Source organism: Eucyclogobius newberryi, unplaced genomic scaffold (assembly GCF_026437365.1).
Source record: "Eucyclogobius newberryi isolate DKJ021-1_F unplaced genomic scaffold, fEucNew1.0.hap1 SCAF_19, whole genome shotgun sequence".
Taxonomy (NCBI): Eukaryota; Metazoa; Chordata; class Actinopteri; order Gobiiformes; family Gobiidae; genus Eucyclogobius; species Eucyclogobius newberryi.
This window is the reverse complement of record NW_027315823.1, coordinates 31232747-31259468: the sequence shown is the minus strand read 5'-3', so window position 1 is coordinate 31259468 and position 26722 is coordinate 31232747. Positions and strand designations below refer to the sequence as shown.

The following is a 26722-nucleotide window of genomic DNA, read 5'->3' as shown; positions in this document are numbered from 1 at the left end:
GTGCCAGACTTAACTCCTGCTTTATCCTCCAACACACCTGCCATTAATACTGGTCGGGTCTAAAGTAGCGCTCATATACATTACCTCTGAATGTTATCCCCGCGCACCTTTCTGCAAACTATCCAAAAGAGACGGAGGGACAAAAACAGACAGGGCCTTGGCAGAGCCGGCATTAGCTCATAATTGCTCATTTTGAAAAGCATATTAGTTCCAGCATAATTACAATCAGGCCTCTTGCTAGCATTTTCTTCTTCCTTTTTTGCATTCACAAGCCCAGCCTCCGAGCTCCAAGGCACACCAGTTGATTATGACTGACAGTAGATTTCCTTTTCCAAATGTTGTTTTTCCTCCCCATAGGACATAAATAACACCCGCGTCTTTTCTTGTGCCGACTTGTTTATTCTGCGCCTACCTTTTGTCGAAGCTGATGCCGCAATTATACTTTTTGTCAGCGCGAGAGGGTGAATATCAAAAGACCTAATTATGCAAAAGGGACGCGCGATAAGGGAAGCACGCAGGGTCTGATAGGAGATCTGCTATCTTTGACATGCATCTGTCTCTGCAATGTCTCTACTGCTCCGGGCCTGCATAATATAGACACTACAAAACCAACCAACAACACTGGAGTGGAGACATGTTTTGGGGGCTGAGAGGGAGAAGAGGAGGAGGTGGGAACGGGGGGGTGGGCAGCAACATCAAATAACTAACAACTCGACCAATTTGCATTTTTCCGAACACGGGGCGGCTTCCCTATTTAGTGCCTGTGCGTTCCCATAGGGCGAGTTAAAGAACGAGACATGTGATTCAAGGCATTTGCGCAGGGATGTAGCGCAGATAGGAACCTTATGTGGAGACAAGATAGGCGCTGGAGATAACAAAGTGGGTTTAAGATGAATTCTCTCCGACTATAATCTGTTTCTATCTCCAAGCGATGATAAAAAAAAAAAAATCTTAAAGGTGCATTACAGTGTTTTTTAACTTTGAATTAGTTTATTCAAGTACAATTTGCTGGGCTGGTATACATTTTTGCATAAAGATGGTTGCTAGCCTTGGAAGCGAGTTTGGGGGATAACAGTAGTAGTAGTAGTAGTAGTAGTAGTAGTAGTAGTAGTAGTAGTAGTTGTAAAAGTAGTAGTAGTTGTACTAGTAGTAGTAATAGTAGTAGTGTTTTTTTCTGTATGCAATTTCTTCTAACTTAAAGTGAACTATTTCCAAAAGGCATAAACCCAGAGAAATGTAATAATACAATTTAAAACCTTTAAACTTTAACTCTAATACGGTCATGTCAATACAAGAGTTCCTTCATATTCATTTTATTACCATTTAACGCTGGATGTCAGTGACCTTCTCCTGGATTTAATTTGACATTTAGCTGAAATTGAATCTGGACGGGACACAGGCCTATAACTTGATGTGAAAATATTATACATTTTACCATCTATCTGAAAAACAATCATTTTGACTTTAAGGCTAAGAATGTACTCAAACAAGGTCAGTTCATCCAAAGTATATTGGACTTTTTGTTGCGATTAGATGCAAATTTCACCATAACTTTACCTGTCGAAACGTGAAACGATTGGTCCATTATTTGTCTTTTGCACCTTGTAATATAAAAACTGTTTTGTTATAATTGAAGACTTTTATTTGTGTATGTGAGTCTACTGACCATCCATATCAGTTTGTACTTTTACAGTTCAAAAAGCCCATCAAAAACAGGTTGTGCAAGAAGAAGAAGAAGAAGAAGAAGAAGAAGAAGAAGAAGAAGAAGAAGAAGAAGAAGAAGAAGAAGAAGAAGAAGAAGAAGAAGAAGAAGAAGAAGAAGAAGAAGTTTGAATTCACTGCTTTACATTTGTCAAGAAAATTCCAATACTTTTCTTCTCTTGTCTGTCGTTCTGTCTGTCCTTAGAAACGGGGGCTAAAGGGGGGTAAAAGCGGACCGTCCCATAGAAGGATGGGAGGCTCTATAATCTTTGGCTCTCACAACAAACAATTAGCCCCTCTTTTCTGAGCGTTTGAAGCGGGCTGGGGCGAGCGGGGTGCGGTGAGAGAGGGAGAAAGGGAGAGTGAGAGGATGGAGAATGCGATGCTCTTTTATGGCTGGTGTCATGTGGATGAAGCCTAGCGCGTCCACACTCACCTCCAACAACAGGGCATCGGAGGGGCCCCCAGCCTTTTGAGCCCAGAGAGAGCAGCTCCTCAGGGGGCCATTAGAGCATGAATGGGCCCCTGACAGGCCGGTGCAGCTCCGCGGGACATCCATAAACGCTGACATATTGACTCCCCATGCCTGCGCTGCACTGTGAGAGCGTGAAGGGCTCGCGGGGTGGGAGCACTTTTCTCTAATATGCATCGACTAAAACCGGGATACTACAGGCTACATTGTTTACTATTGAATTTTCTGCTTTCTGTTCGTATTATATTATATTAAAAGTTGTATTTGGAAAACTGCGTCGATAAGCGTTTTGGAAGCTCAACGCACGAGTCCTAACAAAACAGTTATCACTGCTCACCCTATTTAGCATTTCTCAGTAAACAAAATGAAACTAAGCAAAAGTAAATGTGTAAAAGTGCTGATCTTTACTGTCTAGATTTGTGTTTAGTTTGAAAATAATAAATGCTTAATAGACAGTGCTTAATAGTTTGTGTGTCTCAGTATTACGAGTAGCCATTAACTAAAAGTAAATTAATGAGCATCGTTTATGTAATAATCTCATACTACTACTACAAATGTTTTCAAAAAGTATATTGTCCAAACATTCCCAAGATTTTACATTTTTGGAGAAAAGAAAAATTAAGTTGCAGTCAAATTTGTCAGCAAACTGAACTCTCAACCCAGGTTTCTTGGGTGGAGCTCAAATGTCTTTACTAATTGAGGTCACAGCTAAAGTAGTGAAATTAACGCAGTGCACTGGAAAGCATCGGGGAGCCCAGGGGAGTGCGGGTGGCGCTGGGTCCCTCTGCTCTAATGCCTAAACCCTGCGCAGGAAATCAAACCACCGCGTCTCTGGGCCAAGAGCCGAGAACTCCTGCAGGAACAAATCATTCCTCAACAAAGAGCCAGAAAAGATTACTGAGCGAGCTATTGGAATGCACTCTGGACATTTCTGAGGACCCAGAGGAGGAGGCTGGACCAGGCACCACTCTGGAAAAGTTTCAGGGCCATTCAAGGCACTAAGAAGAGTTTTAAGAACAACTTTGTTTTCAATATATATATGTTTAAATATCTTGTACTGTCATCACTGTTTTATGTCCCTGCATAAGACACTAACTCTCATTGTTCACTCTCAGAAGCGAGGTTGCACAAGGATATTTGGGTTATTTGACTCAAAGAGTGAAATGCATTTTTTATAGTACAAAATATCACAATAATTAAACATTTGAATCAGTTTGATAGCAAGGTAATAATTTCATTGGCCTATAATAAGAAATAAACTATATACACTGTAAGTAGCTGCTAATGGGATTGTGTCCCTGTAGTTGATGGCAACTATAAAGTCTAGAAACATTTCATATTTACAAATCCATTTATTGTACGTTATTTGGCACAAATGTTTAGATCTCTTTGATTCTCTCTTTGTTATTAAGAAGTATTGTTCTTTTTGGATCTACTGTGTCCAAGTAATTGTTCTCTTATGAATCATTTAAGGATTATCTTATCTTATCTTATGTCTGAATGTAAGTTAAGCGTCTCAGGTAACAAATATAGTTGTTGACTTAAAAGCATATCCAGAACCGTCCCTTTTATGCCTTTTAAAATAGTCGACATTTCAATAGCAGAGGTGGGCAACATTAAAAGAATTAAACCTTAATGCCAGGTCTTAAATCTTGTAGTATTTGCACATTACGCCGCATCACAGTCCACTGGCATTCAGCTCATTGTGGGACAAACAAACATTCCTCCACTACATTGTGCAGAATTACCGTACAGTGTGTTTGGCATTCATTTGGCGATCCCCATTTACTTGTATTGAGGGCTTTTATAGCGCCACATATTCCCCAAAGACAGAGTGAGTGACAATGCAGAAATAAGCCCATTAGCGGAGAAAACGGGAAACACAATATTTTCTCCTTGTTTATTGAGTCGGCGCGGACAGCAGCTCCACCCCACTGTTTGGGCGACCAAATTTCTGATTCGAAACACTTATGGGACGTGTTTATTGTGTATGGAAGAGGTGGAAGAGGTGCTGCCTATCAAGTTCAAATACTGCTACTGCAAAGACCATTACTAGAATAGGAGTAAAGTAGTTGGTAAAACTGAGTAACAAGTCAAATTGACTAAGAAGAACTACCTCTACTATTATAACTAATACATTTATAACTGATACTATTAGCACCACACTTAAAGGTATATTTCTACTTTAAGAATTGTTTATATTATTTATACTAGGGTTATCAACACAAGTTTTATCATTATTTGTACTTCTTCTACTGTAACTGCATCTAGTGCTACATCTTCTATTGCAAGGTGATAGTATTTTCCCTAAAACAAAAATAATGAAGGTTTCCCCCCAAAAAATGCATGTTCTTTCCGAAAAGTATCAAGTCCACCTCGGCTTTGAAGTCTTGAATAAACAGGAACAATTAAAACAAATGAATATCGGGCCGATGCGGAGGATCAAGAGCATAAAATGTACAATGTTCTGGCTCTAAGTAGCATAAGCTAATGCTGATTTCTAAACTAGCAGACCATGGTCAATGCCTTTCATTCAGCTCTGAGGGGAACACGCCTGCTAAACATAATTACCCTGCACATTATGTGGACTATCCCTGTATTGTAATAAAATTAGCCCCAAATGTGTTTTTTTCTTTTTTTCTTTTTTTTTATGCATTTCCGTGGTAACAAGAGGACGACCATAACGCGGCGCACTGTCCCCAACCGATGCCAGTTTTCAACCCGAGCCGAGACTGCAGCGAATTGGAGGAAACTACACGTCTTTCAATAAATGATATGCCTATGACCTGCTTGGGCATTGTGCAATTTTACATGGGACGTTAGTAAAGGAAAAAAAGCAATAGAAGAGCTCCTGATTTGCCTGGATGCTGCCGTTTATTGTTTGAACCAAATAAGGAGAGTCAATCGCATGAGTAGGATTCTTGCTAAAGTTATAAGCCGAGCTACTATGGGTGTTAGGAGGGGCGCTATAGCCAGTTCCTCCAACATCCTTCTTCCTGACAAAATACTTATATTTATATACAGGAAAATGTTATTGTTTTATGGTTTTAAGAACAATAATTGTTATAAAATACTTATATTTGTTATAGTTCATGCGCCATTCATTTGGACATCTTTGAAAACTGTCAGACAAATGAAAATAATATACCGTAATAGTGGTTATCAAGCGTTTAGGACCAACATTTGTATACAATTTCCATTTATATTTTTTTGTGTCTATTGTTTCCTTTACACATGTTAAATACAATAAAATAAAATAAAAATGTTGAACTATGTATAGGCCAGAAATGATTATCAGGAATAAAGCCCTCCCTTAACCAGACCATTTGGGAACATATTTATAAAATGTATTGCATATTAAAAAGGCAAAGAGGATTGTTATAATAGTGACTTTAAAAATACAGATAATAGATAATTCCTGGAGCCACTTTTGTTAAACTAAAGCAGGATCAGTTTTAGAGATACCATATTTGTTCGTTTATTTTCTTTCTTTCTTTTTTTATTCCGAAGATTATTTGTCAGCACACTTTTGCATTTATATTGTTTGGTAGATAACATATTAGACAAAATGGCTGTGATTTATGCAATTACACGCTTCGTTCAAAACTCCTTGCAGCTAAAAATTATTCAATAAACATATTCACATTGTCTTTGGGCATTTTATCTACTTTGCAGCTAGAACAAAGACTGCAGTCATACAGAGTTAGCAGTGCTTTCTTTAACAACGCTGAGGCCCTGTTTTCTCTCACTGGTTGGGAGTCGGACTAATACGACGAAAGCTTGTGATGATTTTATGACTTGTAGCTGAGGCTTTGTGTCGCCATGTGCTATTGTCTGTAAAGGTCAAATGTGAAGTTAATTGTGTTGCGTTATTGGAGAATAGTGGGCTTACAAACAATAACTGTAAATGAGTTTATGGCAAGCGACCAGGTCCAAAAGACGAGCTGAGGAGGACCACACGCAAATGGAGCTATTGCAAAATCCACTGCTACGACAACTGTACTATTTCTACAAACATCTATCGTGAATATACTGGTACAAACTACGAATGTTACAATTTTAAATAGTACCACTACTTCACTGTGTTGGGGCAGTAACGACAGCGAATGCAAAAATCAATTGTTTTTTAGCTCATGTTTGCTAAACGATTTGGGAACGATATCTAATTGGGATTTTTCTGACAAGCATTGTGATTGCGATTAGATTTGCCATTTACATTTTAATGATAGGCTTCTGCTCCAAGTTGACATATTAGTTAGTTGGTTTATCTTATTTGCCGTTTCTGGTTTAAAAGTGTCAGTGGAAAACATGTGCAAAAGGTGCAAACAGTAAAACGCGTCCAGAAGACTTAAAAATGAAATATGAACTGACAAACTGCAAGAATCACAGATAGAAACTGCATTATAAGTACTTTTATGCAGAATAAGACATGATATTTTGTTGTTTGTGGAGGAAATGATGGTACTTCAAAAATTGCAGTCTTTGTAATTTGCAAATTCCTCCTATTCAATTTGTTTGCGATTAATTAATTAATTACATTGAAGTATACTGTAAAATGGCAATAAAATACATTCAAACTCGATTATTGACTTTATTATGCGGAACGGCACAAATCTGAATGTGGATTTCGATTGTTAGAGTCATGATATACATTTTAAATAAAGTAACAACATATTTCCTCTGTTTTTTCCTTACACAACATGTTATTTCATTTCTCCAAAGCGCAGATGAAGCTGATGTCCTTTTAACTACTTGAAAGACTATTGGTTTTCCCATTAAAATCTCCACCTCTTAGAGTACACTTGTCCATCTGAATCACTACTCAGACTTAAATAAATGGCCTTTAAAAAAAACATTGCCTCTCTTGTCAAGACACATATCCACTCAAGAGCCGTACCACTCCAACATGTCGACCCATTTCTTCCTTATTTCCTTCACGCTTGCTTCTCTGTCCTGTCTAATGAATGGCAAAAGAGCGCTCCACCTTGGCTATCCCCCAAAGACCTGTATAAGCACCTCTATTCCCATTTCGGACATTTTGCTCAGTGTCCACTATCCAACAGTGTAATCAGGTTTCATTACAAGAGCCAATTGACTTGCCCAAACAATAACACCGAAGTGATAGGCCTCTCTGCTGGGATGGCCTTCTCTAAATTGGATTGGTCTATGCGGGGATGCCTTGGCGAAGTGGAGAAAGAAAGAAAAGACAATGAAAAATAAATACGCCTAAAGCCACAATGATAACTCCACTTGGTAAACTAACACAATATTGATTTGTTTGTTTAGAAGCGACTCATCCCTCCTAATAGCTGTCTGAAGAATGTAATCTGTCTCTTGTCCTCCTCGCCTCTCCTCCCCCTCCGCATTGCCGCCATTATGTTGCTTTCTTTTCAGCGTATATAGAGTGCCGAAGAGTTTTTCAGCGTTGGGGCATACGCGGCCCATGGGAGGGGGCTCGATTGTTTGCTAATGTTGACACCTGCCAGAGTGGAGTTGCTGCTTGGGCTATATGGGGCCCTCAAAGTTAAAAAAAAAAAAAAAGGTCTGGGTATACCCCCCGCCTCTGCCTCTTTAGTGAGATTAAGTGTGGGTTTGCTGGGGTCACAAATCACTGGACTCCCCTCTGATGTAGCGCGGCAGCCAGCCAAAGCCGTCACAAGACTAAAGAGCCGGCAGAGGGAGGAGGATAAAGACTGACACTCAATTGTTTACTGAAAAGAGAGAAAGAATAATGTATCTTCGGGAAGAATATACAGCTCTGGAAACAGAGGGGATCAAAAATGATGACTTGTGGTTGGTACTGGTAAGTGTCCAATGTGTTGAACTTAACACGTTTCCATGTGTTTTGTGACCTGGCCTTTAATTAGGTCAGGACTTGGAGTTAAAACTAGAATTACTACAACAAGAACGTATACTACTGCTACTGCTGCGACTCCTATTACTATATATACCAAAATAAATTACCAACAAACTTCACAACTCACTAGTGATTTAGTGGTTTATGTTGTTGGACAAATGGTGCTTTTACCACCTCAGCTTTGTGGATTCCCCTTTTTAATTGCAATTAAAATGGGTAAATAAGGTACAATTTAAAAAGATCCAATTTACAGACCATGGCCAATATAGTCTATGTCCATTTCAGTCCAGAATAAACCGCAATGGCCTCTCGTTTTCACCAGAACAGTACAGACTGCACTGCGGCGTCTCCGTCTCTGCTGCTTTCTGCTTCTCTTTAGGTGTGTAAAACCACGAGGAAGATTTAAACGGCTTTTTGCAGAGCTTTTGAAATGCGCCTTAACATGAAACATTGTCACAGTGCGCTCTTCGTTTTCAGCAATTTCCACACTCGAATACAGCAGCCGCGCTCGTAGTAGTAGTGCAGCACATTAGAGCATTGGCTTTTGTGATGGTTCAGCTTGAATTTGGCCAAAACTAAATGCAGAGTTTAACTAATAAATCACAGACTGTTTGGGCTGCTAGAATACAGGGGAAGTCTGCGGCGATGTCTGGAAACGGTTTGCAATCATGTTTTTTAAAATAATATTAGAAAACATCATAAAGAAACGCAGCCTGGAGGGGTCATAATGCAAAGAACTCTATGTGCCAGTCCTAGTTAAATAATAACTAATAAAACTAATAAAACACTCAGTTTGATGTACCTTTCAAAAAAGATCAAAAAGAGATAAGATTGACAAGCAAAGATGCTGTTATGTGTTTAATTCAGAAAATCTCAGCGATAATGATAAAAGAGGCTTCTATGGATATAGTACTACAGCTTCTTGTTGCAGATGTGGAACTCGCACCTATAACACTTTAATGCACATGATTGACATTTATCCATGGTTGGGACTGGTGCTGCCGCAGCATTTTAATTTAATTCCAATTTACTTTTCATTTCCTCTTTGAGTAGTTTTCATCTTTCAGAATAAATATGTTTTTGCGTTGATTTGTTAATTTTGATACAATGGTGCTAATTTTCTATCACTTTGAAACCCATGAAAGTTTATCCTGGCATGGGACTGGCACAAAGACTAGAGACAATTCGCTTTTGAAGACTTAAACACCGTCTATCAACAAATCAAATGTTTCTAAAATGAACAAAACTCAAATAAAAGAGACACAACACACTTCTCGCCTCTCCTCTCCCAGCGCTTTTGCAGATGTACATTTAAAAAAAAAAAAGAATCTGTGCCGTAGGAGAAGCGCCCTGTCTGCCTTTATAAGTGTTGCTGTCCAGGCCGATCGTGTCACTAAGAGGGGCCCCATTCAGAAGTATTCATGCATCCGCCTTTGAGCCACAATAGCAGCGAGTTTATAAACTGTCAGCCCCGGGCTCCCCAAAGCCTTCAGTGCGCATTGTTTCGGGTCCCTTAATAAACTTTTTGGAGGAGTTCATCAACTTGCCTGAATGGTCTGCGCAGAGAAAAGTCTTGAGACACACAAAATAACAGAAGGTCCCTCTCTCCGCCCTCTCCTTTCTACTCACTATTGAAATAACAATGGCCGGAGTGGGCTGTCAGACATCACACAGCTTTTGTTGCCATTGAAGAAAGAGAAGAAGAAAAAAGCGTCCAAATAAAAAGAGAATACATCCTTTTAAAATAAAAACTAAAGACGATTTTAGTTTTCTTTTTCATTCTGGGATATAGTCTAACAGAAGAGGCTAAAAATACAAAACAATTCCATAAAATAGCATTCTTAGCCACCATACAAACACACCAAAATATAACAATGCGGTGGAAAAATCAATATACTGCAGTAGTTTGAGTAATATACTATGTCAATTCCATTTTACTAATGAGTTATTTCAAGAATACAAAAGCATGAAAAATAAATTACAATTCAAATAATTACAAGCTTCAAATATCTCATACCAAATGTAAAATGTTTTTTTTTATAAATATTTTTTTTCTCTTGATGGTACATATAGGTATAAAATAATAAAATTAAAGAATAAGAATATTCATTATATACACATAATGATAGTGATTTTAATGCACCTTTTCTTGTTATGTAAAGCCCTTTGAACCTTTACCTTGTGTACAAATTGTACAAATCCATTAACCTTGCCATTATTGCCGGTAGTTCTATATTGTATGTAGTGGTAAAAATATATAATTTGTATTTGATTTCAGTTTGGTTGCCATAGCAAGCAGTTGGCACCAGTGAAAGTGGCTTCACTCATGACGGGATGCAATAAAACGTCATATGGAGTTTAAGCCATTAATCCACTGTTACACCTTTAAACTGTGATACAAAAATTAGCCCAAACCTAAAAAGTCTTAAGTGGATGCCTCTTCTAATTAATTTCATAGCTAATTACAACAGGGCTGCCATCCACACATGCTGCCCCTGTGACGTCTGCTGGATGGATATAATTAAAGGAATAGCATGTATAAAAAAAAAAGCTTAAAAAAATAATAGGCCGCAACAGTGGTCCAATTGAGCAGCATTACCAAACCACCCCATTGCCCCCCACCTGCCCCACAAAAGCCCCATTGGTTGCCCCCAGACCAAGCCACCTACTGTTCCCCCCGACGCTGGCAGTGCTGCTTAACACTCTAATGAGATGTGACAAGTTGAACGCGCCAGTTTGAGGGGAGGAAAAGGCGGTCGCGTTATGATTTCCGAGTCGCACTCACAGGGGAATCTGCGGACAGCTGATTCCTGTCACACTCATTCATCTTCTTCCAGCCAATTAAACTTAAGGCCGCTAACAAAGCTCCAGCAATTTAGCCAAGGCGTCAAAAGCGGGTTTAGTGGACAAGCGGCTAATAGTGAGGTCAGGGGGCTGCTAATGTTACCTGAAATTAATATTACAACAATAAAACAGACAACAATATTTTTAAATATTACTAATATATATATATATATATATATATATATATATATATATATATATATATGTATATATATTTAAATTCTTGTTTTAAATTTTGTTATTATAAAATTAAATCATAATGAAGAACATATTGTGCTTTATGTGTATATTACTTACAATAATTGGGGACAATGATGAGCCTACTATTTCTTTTACAATAACACATAAAAATACAACTTTTATAATTATCGGCTGTAGCAGCAGTTATAGAATTAGGTTTAAACAATGTCACGCAACAGAACAGAAGAATAAATTTGTTTTTAGGCCAAACATTACATGAAAAGTGTGCAAATTATGTAAAAACAACATCAATTGGTCCACTAAAAAAAGATAAAAAGCAAAGAAAAAATAAACAATGTAAAATAATAATGATGTCAAGAATAACTGCAATCGCAAAGGGTCATAATATCTTATTCCTGAATGTGCCCCTATGACACACTTGAGAAGAAACATGAGAGGAACCCGGAAACTCCGAGTTTGGGGGGAAAACACAGGACGGTTAAATTGACAGGATACCTGGAGGGCAGCGCTTCCTCTTTAATTTGTCTCGTACGGTTTAGGACTATAGACCCCCAACCAGATGCCCCAGTCCTCCGAGCCTGCATAAGCCTGCACTGGATTCAATTCTCTCTGGAAAATTCTGGTGCCATAATTAAATATTGCCTCAAAATGCTCTCTGTTGCATCTTATCGTTCCCTGGTCTTCCTTGGGATTTTATCACATTAATAATAACAACATATAAAACGGGTGCTATCTTGAATATGCCGGGAGAATTGCCTGCTAAACAAAGGAGCACCTATGGGCTTACAGCTTATACCAGTGATATTTTCTTGCAGGAAATGTTAACCTTGAAATGCTACTATCTGCGGCTAACAATGTGCGATCATAACCCCATAAATGAGGGGAGAAATTGAATCCTTTTAAGTTATTAAGCAGGAAAGGATTATAAACTCGTCTTTAGAAATGAGCTAGAAATCCCCATGTCTTCCTTCTGTACACTTAAAAATGTCCCACATGAAGCTGGTGAGAGAAGATTGCCCCCTTTTCATGAGAGCCCCACAAGAGATGGAGGAGAGAGAAAAAAAAACACATTTTTGTGCCCAGATAGGAAACGTCCCACATGGTAAGCGCCACTTTAATTAATAGACAGCCTTGAGAGGTATCACTGTCAGCCGGGATAATAGTGCCATAGCTTGTGTTTGTGGTTTCATGAATATTTGTGATGTGATCAAAGTCAAATGCCAGCACAGAATGAATTTAAGCCTACTCTGATTTTTTTTATTTATTTTTTTATGTTTTTGATACGTAAATCTCTTGACACTTAACAGGTCTGACGTGAAACTACTGCTGCTAGTGTTGGTAGGCCTACAAGCTTAAATTCCACTGCTTCAAATTGACACATTACTCATTGCTAATAAGCAGAGGGTGCAAGCGTTTATTATGTTGCACGGTGTGTTACCTCCTGGAACCAATAGGCTCATTTGTTACCCCTATATAGCCTTGACATTCATCAGCAGGAATGGCCTTGTGTGATTAACAGCAGGCCTACCACTATGGGGCTAAAGATGCTGAGAATGGGTTCTAGTGGACAGTCAAATAGTCAAATTAATTGCAATACATTGATTGAAAAGCCAAGGGTTAAAATGATTTAGGTAAACAATATTTTTTATTTATTTAGATCATGAAAAAAAAAAAATTGTCTGGAATTTCACGCTTTGTGATTAATATTGAACATGCAAATTACTCTCACAAAACAAAAAATATATTTAGTGATGGGACTTAAAAAAAAGATGGTAGTTTATTTCAATAAAAAGGTAGCCTGTAATCATTTCTTGATTTTTTTCCAATCGTGATAGTCACCAACAAAGATAATGTTTTTAAACCACCAGATTGTGCACAATTTTTCCCCCTTTTTTTGCCCATGATTTTCTCTTTAGATTTTTTTGTTTCACTTAAAACACAGTACAGTTCTGGTATATTTGTTGTCTTTGCAAACATCAGCAATTTTAATATCATAAATAAAAGCAATTATTTTGGCCATGATAATCTCAAAATGTCATTATTGCAACGCCTCATACTAAATTATTCTAAATAATTGATAACTCCTTTAATTGTTTGTTCTTAACATTGCAAAGTGACTTTCTCAATTTAGTATTCATTATTGTGCTGGTTAATAAAAAGTAAAATGTACACTGCGGACAGCAACAATAAACTAATTTATAAACTTATGAATGTTAGGAATAAAAACTAAACAAAACTGAGCAGTACATTTTGAGAGCTCAGAATCTGTAAAGTAATCCATCAGCAGATACTGACCACTGCTGACAATGAGGACTTTAGGAACCTAATGAACCATGAAACATTGTTAGATCAGTCACTGACAGGAAACAGACTCTTTGACTTTCTTTGTACAACCCTGACCCATTTAAATGTGTGTTACATTACGGTTTATTTTACACTTTTTCTTGAATCAAAAGTAGGTGACAGTTCAATAACGTATTATTATTATTATCATTATTATTATTATTATTATTATTATTATTATTATTATTACTATCATTATTATTATTATTATCATTGCACACGGCACTACCCGGCAGATGCTCCCTGTGCAGACTGGGGAAGAGCGGCCTATACCGATGTAAATTCCAGTGAAATGTGGCTCGAGTGGCTGCGGGGACAGGGGAGGTTAATCCGAGTTTAATGCAGTGAAGCACAGCGCAGGGTCTGGGCTGTGATGGGTATGTTATCTCTGCCCAACATTTGGGTCTCCCTCAATTTCCACCCAGCCAAATAGCTGCGAGAAAGTGCAGATGGAGTCACTCTCAATGCCCGAGGAAAAAACGTTATTAATAGCTAAATAACTTCCCCATACTTCCAGAGAATCTCTCTCTCACACTGTTCCAGATGGATTTGTTTGAAGTGGTCTCTCGCTTCATTCCCCTGTCCTTCTCATTCAGCGCGGCTTTAGACCCGAAATATAGCTACATTTTATTACCATACACTTAGGAACTGTGCGTGCGTCACTGCGCATGGCGCGGAAAGAAGGACGCGTTTTTCTTCTCCCTTTCACTTCAGGCCGGGCATATTATTATTACAATATAGAATTTGTTTAGAGGCTAAGAACAATATTGGCGTCCGAAAACAAAATGAACAGATATTTTTAAAAATACTTGCCATAGCCTATGTTCATTCCAAATCCGATGCAGTGGTACATTTCTACATGAACCTGGGTCGCAGTGACTGGACTGGCCTCACCTCTCGCGGCTGTCACCCTCTGTCAGACGCGGAAATAATCCTACCTGGCACGTGTTTAATTAGAGCGAGGCTCAGGTAATCCAGCGATTTGCTGAAGTGTCCATCGCCTGTCCAGCGCGTGCGCATGTGCCAGATGGACACAGCACCTTGAGGCGCGAAACAAAAAGATGAGCCTGGTTTGTGCAGACACAGCCTCTCCCCAGGTCTCTGCTGGTTGACTTTGGTGATAAACGCGCGCGGATGGACTGTGCACAAACAGAATAGAGGCTGGAGCAGGATGCGCGCTCACTGACCAGCAGACAGACAGTCATCAGAATGAGAAAGACGCATGCAAATATGTAGACCTATTGTGGCGGCCCCATTTGAAACTTGTGCTTCACTGATCCTTCATTAACACTTTTGGAATAGCACCAAATAAAAAGAAGGCACGAAAATAACTGCACAATATGGTGCCGCAGAAGGCAGTTAGATTAGAGCTGGATAAATCCGTGATGTAACCTCTTTGAAAATCAAATACACCAACCTAATAAACAAATAGATAAATAAATAAAGTCTTAAAATCTGGATAAGTAAACGAAAAAAAATCTCATGAATTTTGTGCCGAGGGCGAGCCACTGTGAGCCTCGCTCTGAGATGAAAGTGGAAAGAAATAAAAGGCTCTATTTAATCTGCTTTAAACCCTCTGCACAGAAGGCTGCGCACAAACTCACAGAGTGAGGGGCTGATTGGGGATAAATACAGTTCGTACCGAGCCTGCGAGCTATTACAGCCACCACAAACACAGCTCCTATTCAGCAAGCATCGTTTACACTGCTTACTCTAATAAGTATTCACGTTATTAAACGCCATCGGTACTGAAACAACATTACGCACCGGGTGCCTTTTTATTTATAGTAATGCAATTCACTCCAATTTAAAACAGAAGCGCGGAGTTTAAACACACTGCATCACAAATGAAACAAGTACAACGCCACCATGTTTTACTTGCGTAAAGGCCGTGCGTGACGGCGTGTGTCCGAGTGCCTCGGCCATTCCCAGACATGATTCACAAGCCGCGTCCTGGACGCTTAGAGTATTTGCAACAAAATGGTTGGACCTTATTCAAATATTAGCGCAAGGTTTGGCAGAAAAAATGAGACCGTTTTCACGCTATCAACTTATTCTGCTCCAGCGGACCATTATCTGAAATTACAAAACTATGTAGCAGCGGGGCGTACTGAATAATTCATCTCCTTTTTATACCTCTCCGTGCCCTTTGTCCAAAGTTGTCTGTCTCTTTTAGCAGATTTTTGAATGAGAATGGACGGGTCCTGCATTTGCTTTTGTACCCTGAACCCTTCACTTAGAAAGGCGTTAGTAAAGAGAGCTTTAGCCACTGAAGTTCATCTTCAAGTCTGAACAAAACTTATGGCACACACACACACACACACAAAGACACACACACACACACACACACACACACAAACACACACACACACACAAAGACACACACACACACACACACACACACACAAAGACACACACACACACACACACACACAAACACACACACACACACACACACAAAGACACACACACACACACACACACACACACACACACACACATACACACATACACACATACACACACACAAAACACACACTTTTTGAGAATCTTATCTAAACCCATTCACACGTTTGGACTCAAATAATTGCACCTCAAGAGCGTTGAAAGCTGTGTGTTTTGACGTGAAATACAATGCAAAACTAAACGAAATGTAAAATGAAACATGCAGGTCGCGCGAGCAGACCCTGTTTACTCAGAAATAGTCATTTTAAAAATAAGAATTTGCATGCTTATATTAATCCCTGTGCTCTTTGTAAACTACATTTGATTGCGAATGTGTGGAGCTTTAATTATGGCCCATGTGTGACATTGACACTAAACCCCAAACATGTAAGTTACAATATTTATGTGCCGCGCGTGAAGTGGCAGCCGCTGACAGCTCGTACCTGTCCCCCCTCCGCGCGTCAGCTTTACCCGCAGCCGCGCCAATAATAATCTCTACATTGATTTCCACTACAGCTGACAAGTGCTGAAATGTCGGCCAACTGATTGTGAAATGGGTCAACTGTCAGCTGTCGTTTAGAGCTCGTTAAACGCTGAATGAATGAGTGAATGAATAAGGGAGGAATTCGGTTTCACAAATTAATTTTCTGCCGAAGCTCTCATAAATAATTGAGAAGAATGAACAGCCCTGAGTTAGAACAGTTTAGAACGATCCCAAGAGGACAAGGGGAGGGACTACTCAAACACTGAAGTACCAAGGTTTCCAAATAATAATAATAATAATAATAATAATAATAATAATAATAATAATAATAATAATAATAATAATAATAATAATAATAATAATAATAATAATAATAATAATGATAATAGTAATAGTAATAATAATAATAATGATAATAATAATAATAATGATAATAATAATGATAATAATAATAGCCTGAACTTACATTTATCACCGAGGATGCCATCGATGCTATGCTTTGTTTTCTTTTCTCCATCTTCGTCCTTCTTATCACAGTCATCCTCGTCATCTTTTTTGCCAAATCGCGCCCTCAAAACGCGGCTGATGGAGCTCACTAATGGCGACAAGAAGGTAAACGGGTGATTAGGCCTAAGAGCCATAAAAAGACCCATAGTAATCCTATCAGTGCTCCCTTAACAAAGACACAAGTTTTACAATAAAAAGAAAGATAAAATGCATACAATAGTCGGTAGTACTGGTGCGTAATCTGGCTAGCGTGCGCGACGGTGAAAAGTAATAAAAAATAGTGCGGCTTACCAGAGGATGCCTCACCTGAAGGGACAGTGCTTCTGTCGCACACGCCGTCCTTCAGCAGCTTGTCCCGGATCTCCCAGCTGAACATGCCCGGGTTCTCCCGCTTGTACTCTTCAATCCGCTTCTCCACATCCGGAGTTGCCACCTGCTTTAGATTCAGATGTGGGCCGTGCGTAAAGGTGAGAGACAGAGACAGGAGAAAAAGACGAAAACGATTTTAATTAAACTTATTTGGAACACAAACATTTTTTATACTCGTGCTCCATTGCTTTATTTAGCCTATTTAACAATAACATAATATCATAATATTAATAACACAGTATCATAATATTAATAACCCAATATCATAATATTACAGATTATTATTACAGTTTATCGCCAAATATGCCATGGTAAGTAAGAATGTCAAATAAATATTAAAATTGAATGTATGCCTGAAATGAAAACGCTTTGGGTTATAATCATTATCCTTAATAACAATTTAAGGATTCAGTTGTAGAACAAGATCAACTATTTTTTTTAAATAGTTCATGCTATTAAAATTAAACATTTTGTTTTTTTTAAACTAAATGAAATCATTTCAAGCAAACCCTTAAAAACAGGATCTTCTTTGATCATGTTTTTGGAAACTACATTTCATTTTCAAATAATCAGTTACAATAAATATTGGCTATTTGTTTTTGTTCTTTTGCATCATTATCACAAGAATGTAGTGTTCTCACATTATTATAATTTGTCATTCTTTCTTTTTTCATGTACTGAGCATGCCGAGGCGCCCTGCAGCGCACTCCACGAGGCCCAGTAACCTCCACACGGAGGTGCGTTCACGGCCTCACTCACCCTGGGTTTGCTGCCCCCGATGGCTCCTGGGCGGATGGAGCCTGTCTCCTGGTACCGGCACAGAATCTTGGAGACGCAGCCGTGAGACACGCGCAGCTGTCTCGAGATGACGCAGGGCCGGATCCCGTGGTGCGCCATTTCCACGATCTTGTGTCGGATGTGGTTTGGAAGCGGCCTCCCGTTGATGAAGACGCCACCGAGCTGGTTGACTCTGCCTTGACCCAGAGGCGTGGACACTGGACAGGACAGGACAAGGGTAACCATAGCAACTGGACACACAGGTACGAGGCCTGGACCAGGCAGACTGCTGCTCCTAATGGGCCGCAGTTTAGCACATTACCATGTTATACATTTTCAAGAGCGCGTCCTGTCTGTGTGGCAGGACGCACGAGCCACTCCAGACACTTCCCGCTCTGATTATTCCTAGTCATGGTGTTCAAATATTGATGTGATCCTTTGAGCTGTGTGTGTTAGTGCCATTTCCAGCCGCGTGGCACTTGAACAAATCCCGCGGCTCGAGCCACTCCGAGGAGCGTGGTTTGTACATTTCAGTCCGGCCCACTTGAGCACGAACTGGGAGTAATGGGAAAACTGCTCCCATAAATGTATGCAAATACAAAGAGATCTTTTTACGCACATATGGTCGGGGTAGTGGAGAAGAATATTCATTACATTTCTACCTCGTAAAAAAGTAAGTACATTAAAATCTGATTTGTTTGTTTTTTGTTTGACAAAATACCGTTGAATGCAAGGCCCATGAAGCTACATTTTATTGTACAAAAATGGCTGACACGTTGAAGTTGTTTCACTATGGAGGTTATATTTAAATACAAGGAAATATTGCTTGGCCAAGGCCCAACTGCTTCTGAAGACTTGTACAAATATTTCAAGAAAAAGAAAGCTCTCTGTAAGACTGTGGCATTTGACTAGGGGAAATGGTCCACTAAAGCATCTAAATATATGCTACAAAAAGACAAAATGCCCAAATGGAGAGCTGGTGAAAAACAAGTGCAGTGCGCATGCCTTCCAGGGGATTTACATACATTTGACCAGACTGGAGCTTGTCAACTTTAATCGCCACTGACTGGGGGTTGAAGCACCTTCCTATTTGCCTCATGTCGACGCTAACGAGCTGCACATTGCGTAAATAAAGCTGCTCGGTGTCATTTCGTGCGCAGTGATGGGCAAAGGACAGATGTTTGCAGCTGTCTTACCTTCCAGAGGAAAGCCGGTTCGTGGGTAGTTCTGGCCTGGCGCTGGACGCACCATTCGAGGCACTGTTCCCGGTAAAGCAGCCATTCGTCTATAGCTACCCAGAAGCGTTTCGGGATATTGGTCCAGATCAACAAAAATATACAGAATGTGCTCAAAATGCAGCGGTCAAATCCCCAATCCCTCGTAGTGACAGAACATAAAGCGAGCCCTCTTCCACCGGGCTGAACGAAATAAATCAACAACAACAACAAAAAAGAGGAGATTCAGAAGTCTCAACAAATGCAAATCGATATCTGGACGTTTAGTGTCGATTGGTAAGTGACGTTGGCTGATGCACTTGACGCTGAACTGACTGGAGACGTAAAGCAGAACGTGCTGTTGTCGTTTCCTTGGTGTCGTTCGGGTTCAGTGTAACGTCTGCCTGCAGCCTGGAAGTAGTTTAAGTGGCCAACTTTGGTGCATGTCGTAGGAGGAGACACCGCGCGCTCCCATAGGCTCCCTGGCCTTTCTTTTATGGATGAAAGAGAGTGGGTTTAGCCAGAAGCCCGCGGACCAATCACAGCCACACGCTTCACTTTTAATTCACTGCTGCCTCCCCTCTTCAAAACAACAAAACCCGGCACAGCACCGCGGTGGAAAAAGATCACGCTTCTTAAACACAGAAGAAACGCACGTTTGAACACCGCGGTTTCACAATATACGGCAAAAAATAAGATAAAAAAAAAAAAAAAATCCCCCCCGATCTTATCTTTTCTTCTCTTTTCTTCCATGTACACTGATTGTGATCTTATTTTATTTTTATTATTTTTACCTTGTTTTTTTTCAATGTAACCCTTCAATTTTAAGATCCAAATTTGCTTACAATACTATCATATACTTAACTAACTATACGTTTGAATAAAAATACCATACAAATATACCCTGAAAATAAGAATTCTTGCTTATCTTTTAATTTAGATTGTTTGTCTCTCATGGATCTCTTGGAGACAAATGGCGTTTTTACGCACAACTCTCTAAATAATAATAATGAAAATAAACCAATAAACCTGAAACGAATGAGTTCTATATCAATTATTCTGGCCCTATAACCCTGCGTAAAAGTCCCCAATTGTCTTATAATGCTCACTATAAGATGCCTGTGGCTTGTTAACCTGTCAATTAGGCCAAGTAAAAGTGCGCAGCGTGCGTCTAAATCGCTTCCAAAAGCTCTGCGGCAATAACAAGTCTTGGGATCGACCCGCTATTGATGACAACAGGTTGAGTTGCCCCGGTGGATAATTGCTTTAAGGTAATTGTTAGGAAATAAATAATGCTGCACATTAAAGTCCAATAAAAGGGAGCACATATGGCAGAACAGACGAGGTGCATGTGTCAGCGCTGTGGGCCCGCCGCGCATTTAAAACCCTGTGACAATTGCCGTGGAAAACACTCCTGGTAGAAGGCAATTTCACAAATAATTTTAGCAACAATTAGGGAGTGTGGAGGGGTGAAATGGCGATTTCACATGCAGATGCGCCGGTGGGGAGGATCTGGTACCCTGCCGAATAGCTCTGACCCTCGCTCTGGCACTGCACTGCGCTTCACATGGGACAGGGGCGCACAAAGACGCACCGCAGCCTCCTGGGAGGACGCACACAGCTCCGGATTAGGGCAGGCATCAATCACGTGGAAGCCCTGACAAAGGCAAGCGTCCTACAGAGAAAGCCTTCACATATATTAAAGTAAATATTTGTGAATGTGTGAAGGCAACAGTTGTCAGGAAGTAGAAATGCCAAATCAAAGACACACAAATAAAGTAAAAAATAAAAAAGTGGTCCACTACAGGTGTAAGGTGATTTATGCCATGCACGTAAACATCTGTCGGACGCGCACGTCGACTATGGGCCCAGTTAAGTTATATTTTGTGTTTAGTTCTTAAGAATTGCAAGAATCTACGACCTCCCATAATTTGATACCAGATATCAAATTCATCTATTTAAATTTGTTTTCTGAAATATAGGCCTATCGTTCAACAAGTGCAATTGGAAAAATAAATACAAATACATTATTCAAATATGAAATTTAACAGAGATGAATGAAAGGTAAACATTTGCCCCAAAGCTGTTTCTGTTTGTTCCACTAGTGGGCGTCTTCTGCTTATGACCACAAACCATTTAAAGAATCAAATTGAGAATGCGACTGAATTCTTGCTGGTCTTCTATGTTGATCTTTTGCAATGACAGGAAACATTGACAATGTGCATGGAAACAGCAGAAGATACACTTCTGAAAATAGAGCACAAAATAAAGCCAATAGCATGTAGTTTCACATTATGTATAATGTAATAGTTGCAAAAATGCATTGAACAAATCTCCTATGGGCATCGATGCTGCGCTTTCCTCTCCACTGGCTTTGGATCTCCTTGTGAGCCAGAGCAGATATATAGTAAACACCTCCATCTTGTAAATGATAAAGTCTGTATCTTATCTCGATCAGCTCCTCTCTTCAAACACTTCCCATCACTGCCGCTCATTTTTTGTGTTATGCAGATTACCAGAGTTTCTCTGATGCTCCTAGGTAACACTTTTTTTTGCTGTGTGTGTGTGTTTCCCCTCTAGATAATGTTTAGTTATTTCGAATAGCAATGAACAAAGGCAATACATGAGAAGGATCCAAACAGTTCTTTGAAGAGATGAACAAAGGTGTTGAGTGTAAAATAACAGTGGTATTTGGAGAATTTAAATAAAACATAAACATTTCAGGAAGCGTAAAGGATAAGATGATAAAAACTGAATGAATACTGGTTTGACCAAAATTATCTTCAGGTGGTGAGAAATGTATACAAATATAGCTTTTCCATGTGCAGGATAACTAATCATTCAGTAGCAATAATATACAGGATATACTTGAGAATACATTTGGCTCTGTAAAAACTTGTCTCTCCTTCACAGCTGCAATATTTGACTTATTGGGGGATAAATTGCTGAAGTATTTTATTTGTTACACAACGATAGCTGCCAGTTCAACTCCTTTTTGATTGGCAACCTAAATATGCACCTAAAGTGTCAAACCGCTACCGCTACCGCTTAATAACATAATTTTGAAATATCCTGTTGAGCAGTGGTTTCAAGACGCCCCATTTTTGCCCTAACAGCAACAACTCCTGTCTTTGCCTTGTCCAAACATTTGCACATCTGCTGAGCATTTCTCTGCGAGTGTAATGACTTCCTTATGGGGCATTATTCTATCATGATGGAGCGAGCGTATAAAATGCCCTTGTATCGCCGGCCGGTGGGAAGCTTACACTGTGCTGTAGCTCTGATTAAAGAAAGGTGATGGAGATCGCGTATGGCACTCACAGGACGTGCAGGTGCGTTTGGTTAATGCAAAGAATGGACTGTTTCTCCGTCTCCACCCGGCTCAAACCAACACTGGAAACACGGAAAGTCATTGGTTTGACAATGAGGTGAAACAAGGACAGAAGAGTCAGACTTTGGACATTGTACCACCTCAGCCCTGAGTAATGCAAATTATGTCTTGAAAATAATGGTGAATCACACTGAACCTATCTATCCCCATGGCAACAGGCATGTGACACCACCAAACCATCTGTGAAGCGCCGACTTTGCTAACAAATGAATGTTTTTCAAGGCATTTTTGGAAATGCAAAGCTGGATATGTAATGCCAAACTGTGGGACATTTCAGGCAAAGCAATAACATTTCCAAAAGTGGTGGGCTCTCTGCAGAAAAGTTGCATGATGCACCTTTAGTGTTTCTTTCTAAGTGTGCACCCCTGAGCATATATAACATACCCACTCTTCCTGGATTTCAGCTTCCTATGTGTAACATTCTGAGGACTTTTTCCCATTCAAAATATAATATATGTGTATTTTATTTTAATTGCTATGGCAACAGTCCTAGATTCTTATCATTCTGAAACCATGGATGGCTTTCTTGTATTCAGAGCGTGTGTAGTGGCCTCTGCAGACAAACATTTTGCATTGGTCCCTTGTTATATTTAGTCAATTCATCGCCTGCCACTTGTCCTGGTTTGGTGCTAGTTTGAGCCTTGAACCTTGTCTTTTTGTCCCGTTCTAGTCCTGATCTAGTTCTGGTTTAGTTCTGGCTGGGTTTAGTCCCTGTTTAGTCTCAATTTTCACATGTTTTTTATAAGGTGAGAACATATTGTAGCCTAAAACTACAATCACGTGTTATTTGCGCAAACTTCGGTTCTTTGTTAAGACAATACATTATGAACAGGGACAGATAATTCAATAGATCCATGATTAGGAGATGTAATTCCTTCTTTACAGGAGGAATGGTCAGTCTAAGCGATCTGCCAGTGCATCCGGCGGACCACATCTCCGGAAGTAATAACAGCTGATGTATGTGATGGACAAGACCAGACAAAGCAGCCAAAACAAGAAGGTGATTACATAAACTAAGCTGTAGTTTTTAAACAGAACCTAAGTTTGTGGACATAAAAAGAAGACTAAACACCTACGACACATATCTTCTGACAATACTGATATATTGTCTGGAAAAAAAAAGATAATAAAAGACAAGAAATTTGACTGATAAAACTCCACAAACATACATACCTGACCTGGTTTATTTAGTTTGCTGCTATTTAGTTTTTTCTTCACCTGTGGCGTGTTCTTTTGATTAACTGTTGGAGATTTGTCTTAAATATGATCAAGGAGAAATTTATAGCACATGCTTCTTTCCTGATTTCGGGCTAAGACGCAATGCTTTGGGGAAATTGGTTGATCTGGAAACATTTCACCTGTTTGAAGAGTGCACCTTTGGCACCACAGTGACACTAAACCAGCCCTATCTGCAGGACAGTGTGGGCGGCCATGACGACTCGTTAGACATCAATTTAAATATTATCTCATTGTAATGGTTAAAGGCAAATCTTCAAAGACACAAGATCAGTGGTTGGTCTTAACATGGAGTGACTAGAAAATGCAAGCTCCACATTAAACTATTTCAACACTGGTCTCACAGAAACAAAGCTTTAGCCGGGTAACAATGGCCAACACATATGATTTCAGTTATTGGTGTAAAACAGCGAGAGACAGAAGGGCTGTGCTCCGGTGCTGATAAAGGACAAGGATCACGCTACAACAGCTTTTGTAATATACTGCAAGAATTCATAAGAAAGCAGCAATATTCCCAGCGTGGAAAAGGCTGACAGCACTTCTTTTACAGAGGACTAAACCTTTTGCTCTCCGGTGGTCATGTTATCACTTCCTGCTGCATAATGTGTGTGTAACTGTAAAAACAGTCAGTGCACTGCAAAAAGTAATATCTTGAATAAAAATGACTTGAATGAAGAAAATACTTTATTAATATCTTGATTAGAGTCAATTTGAACTGTCAATAAAAGTCATATACAACTAACACAATATTTGCATTTTACATTTACTTGTGTTTTTATTTGCTAAGAATCTGAAAAAGACATGCATTACACTGTGTGCGGGGTCACCTCTCCACAGATCTGGATTTCTTTATAGAGAGGGATACATTTAAAGCCACATTATGGAGCATGCATGGTTCGGCTCTCCTTTAGTTTGCATGTGTCTGGGTGAGCTTCTTCTAGTTGCTCCGGTTTCCTTCATCAACCCAAAGACATGCTCAATACAAAAGCCTCAAAACAATACTACAATACTACAATAGTGCAGACCAATACTAGCTCACAATCTGGAGATGGGCTCCTGCTCTGTGGCGTTAACTGCTCCTGAAGAATATTGCCCAAGCAGCAAAGAACAATGGGTTAAATCCATAGTCAAGGGGAGTAATAATAATAACATTAATTCCAATAATGTTAAATTAGATATGACTTATTCCTTTAGAAAATACCAAAAAGAGCTACATTTTCAGATAAAGAATGTTGTAGTTGTGCTGGGGTTGAAGGGGTTTGGCACCTCACAGCAACAGGATCCCTTGTTTGATTGCAGGATCAGACTGGCAAGACCGAGTGCAGTTTGCATGTTTTCTTTGTGTCTGAGTAGGTTTTGTTCGGAGGCACACCTTCCCCCAACAGGCCCAGTTCTCCAGCTACTCCTCCTGACCAGATCCAAGGCTCATGGGAGATTGTCCACTGCTGGTTCAAACGTAACATCAGGTTCAAACAGAATAAGTAGAGTAACATTCAAAACATACATTGTGCAGTGCTAATATAACATTATTCATTAATTCATTCATTTTCTACCGCTTGTTCCCGTTCGGGGTTGCGGGTGACTGGAGCCTATCCCAGTGACTTTGGGCCTTAGGCGGGGTACACTCTGGACAGGGGCCAGCTCGTCGCAGAATAGTGCAAATGTTCAGCACAGATTTGCTTGAAGTCTCGCAGATTTTATCTGGTAAAGCAAATTATTAGAAGTCTTGGGCCCGAAACAATATAAAATCAATGTAATATTAATGCCATAAAAGAAGAACATTCAAATCTGTGCTGAACATTTGCACTCATGATCTTTGGTTCGTTTCATTCCATGGTCTTATGGTCTTCTGATGTGTCGTTCTCCAGCAGCTGTCTCTCTCCACAAGTGTCACAACATGAGTTTATGAGACTGCAGAGCTCTGAAGGTTTTATTTGGAGTAAACAGCCTCAGAGTGTAATGAGCAGTGACAGGATGTCAGCCATGTTGGCTCAGATCAGCGGCTCCACCTGCTCCACCTGCCCTCGTCCAGATGAGGCTGCTCTCACCTCTCACTTATACAAACTGCCGGCTTCAGGAAAGACACTAATATCTACTATGTAAATATGAGTAGATCTAATGTGACAAACAGATTCCCAGAGATTTTTTCCAATGTAAACCACATTTGATTTTTTTCCCATAGGATTGATAAAAGCCTTATGAACATGCTTTTGGTGACAGTGGTTTTCCGTTTCAGTGCACAGTACATGCACATTCATCCATTCATATCATCGAAATTCAAAAAAACTGTTTTATGAGTCACAAACCACACTATAATCGACTTGAAAAAATCTCCCACAGAAACAGGTGCAGCTCGGTTTGAGAACATGAACACAATTTAACAGTGAAACAGACAAAACTCAGTATGTTAAGAGTTCTGTACTACAGGCCCTTGTGCAATCAGCGTTGCGAGAACGATTCCTGGCTCTGACAATTTCTGCTGAATGCTGTCCCTACTCTTTCCCCCATTTCACACTACTGTCATGTCTGATAAAGCCTACCAACCCCAAAATCTTCTAATAAATAGTTATTATGTCTTACCTTTGGACCGGTAAGTTTCTTCCTCTTTGCCTCAGGAAGGTGAGGAACGGGTTTGAAGCAGATAGAACATTTACAAATCAGAGACAGCTGTGAATGACACCAAAGATTTATTCATGAGGCCAAAACGATCAAATCTGTCAAAAAACAAGGTCAATCTTGCACATCCCATTCAAAATTTAAAAATGTCTAACATTTGTAGGGCGCTAGAATTATTTGCTAATTGATTCATAAGGTGAATGTTTTTTGACCTACCAATTAGTCATTAGTTCACAGAAGGCCCGAGAACAGGAAGAAAAAAGTG

General features: G+C 39.6%; 1 protein-coding gene across 3 annotated transcripts in view; it reads right to left on the bottom strand.

Annotated features, from left to right (window-relative positions):
• Positions 1 to 19714, bottom strand: part of pax7a (paired box 7a) — a 59473-nt gene extending 39759 nt beyond the window's left edge. Inside the window, exons 1-4 of one of the 3 annotated variants that reach the window (XR_011927859.1) lie at positions 19197 to 19714; positions 17983 to 18218; positions 17146 to 17290; positions 16814 to 16942 (exon numbers count right to left, since the gene is read on the bottom strand). Coding sequence is in view for 2 of the 3 variants with exons in the window: in XM_072452642.1 (XP_072308743.1) it covers positions 16814 to 16942; positions 17146 to 17290; positions 17983 to 18218; positions 19197 to 19281 (595 nt within the window). In the remaining variant the exon portion in view is untranslated. The remainder of the gene's footprint in view (positions 1 to 16813; positions 16943 to 17145; positions 17291 to 17982; positions 18219 to 19196) is intronic. The other 2 variants (XM_072452643.1, XM_072452642.1) reach the window with 2 other exon arrangements.
• Between the last annotated feature and the right edge of the window lie 7008 nt (positions 19715 to 26722).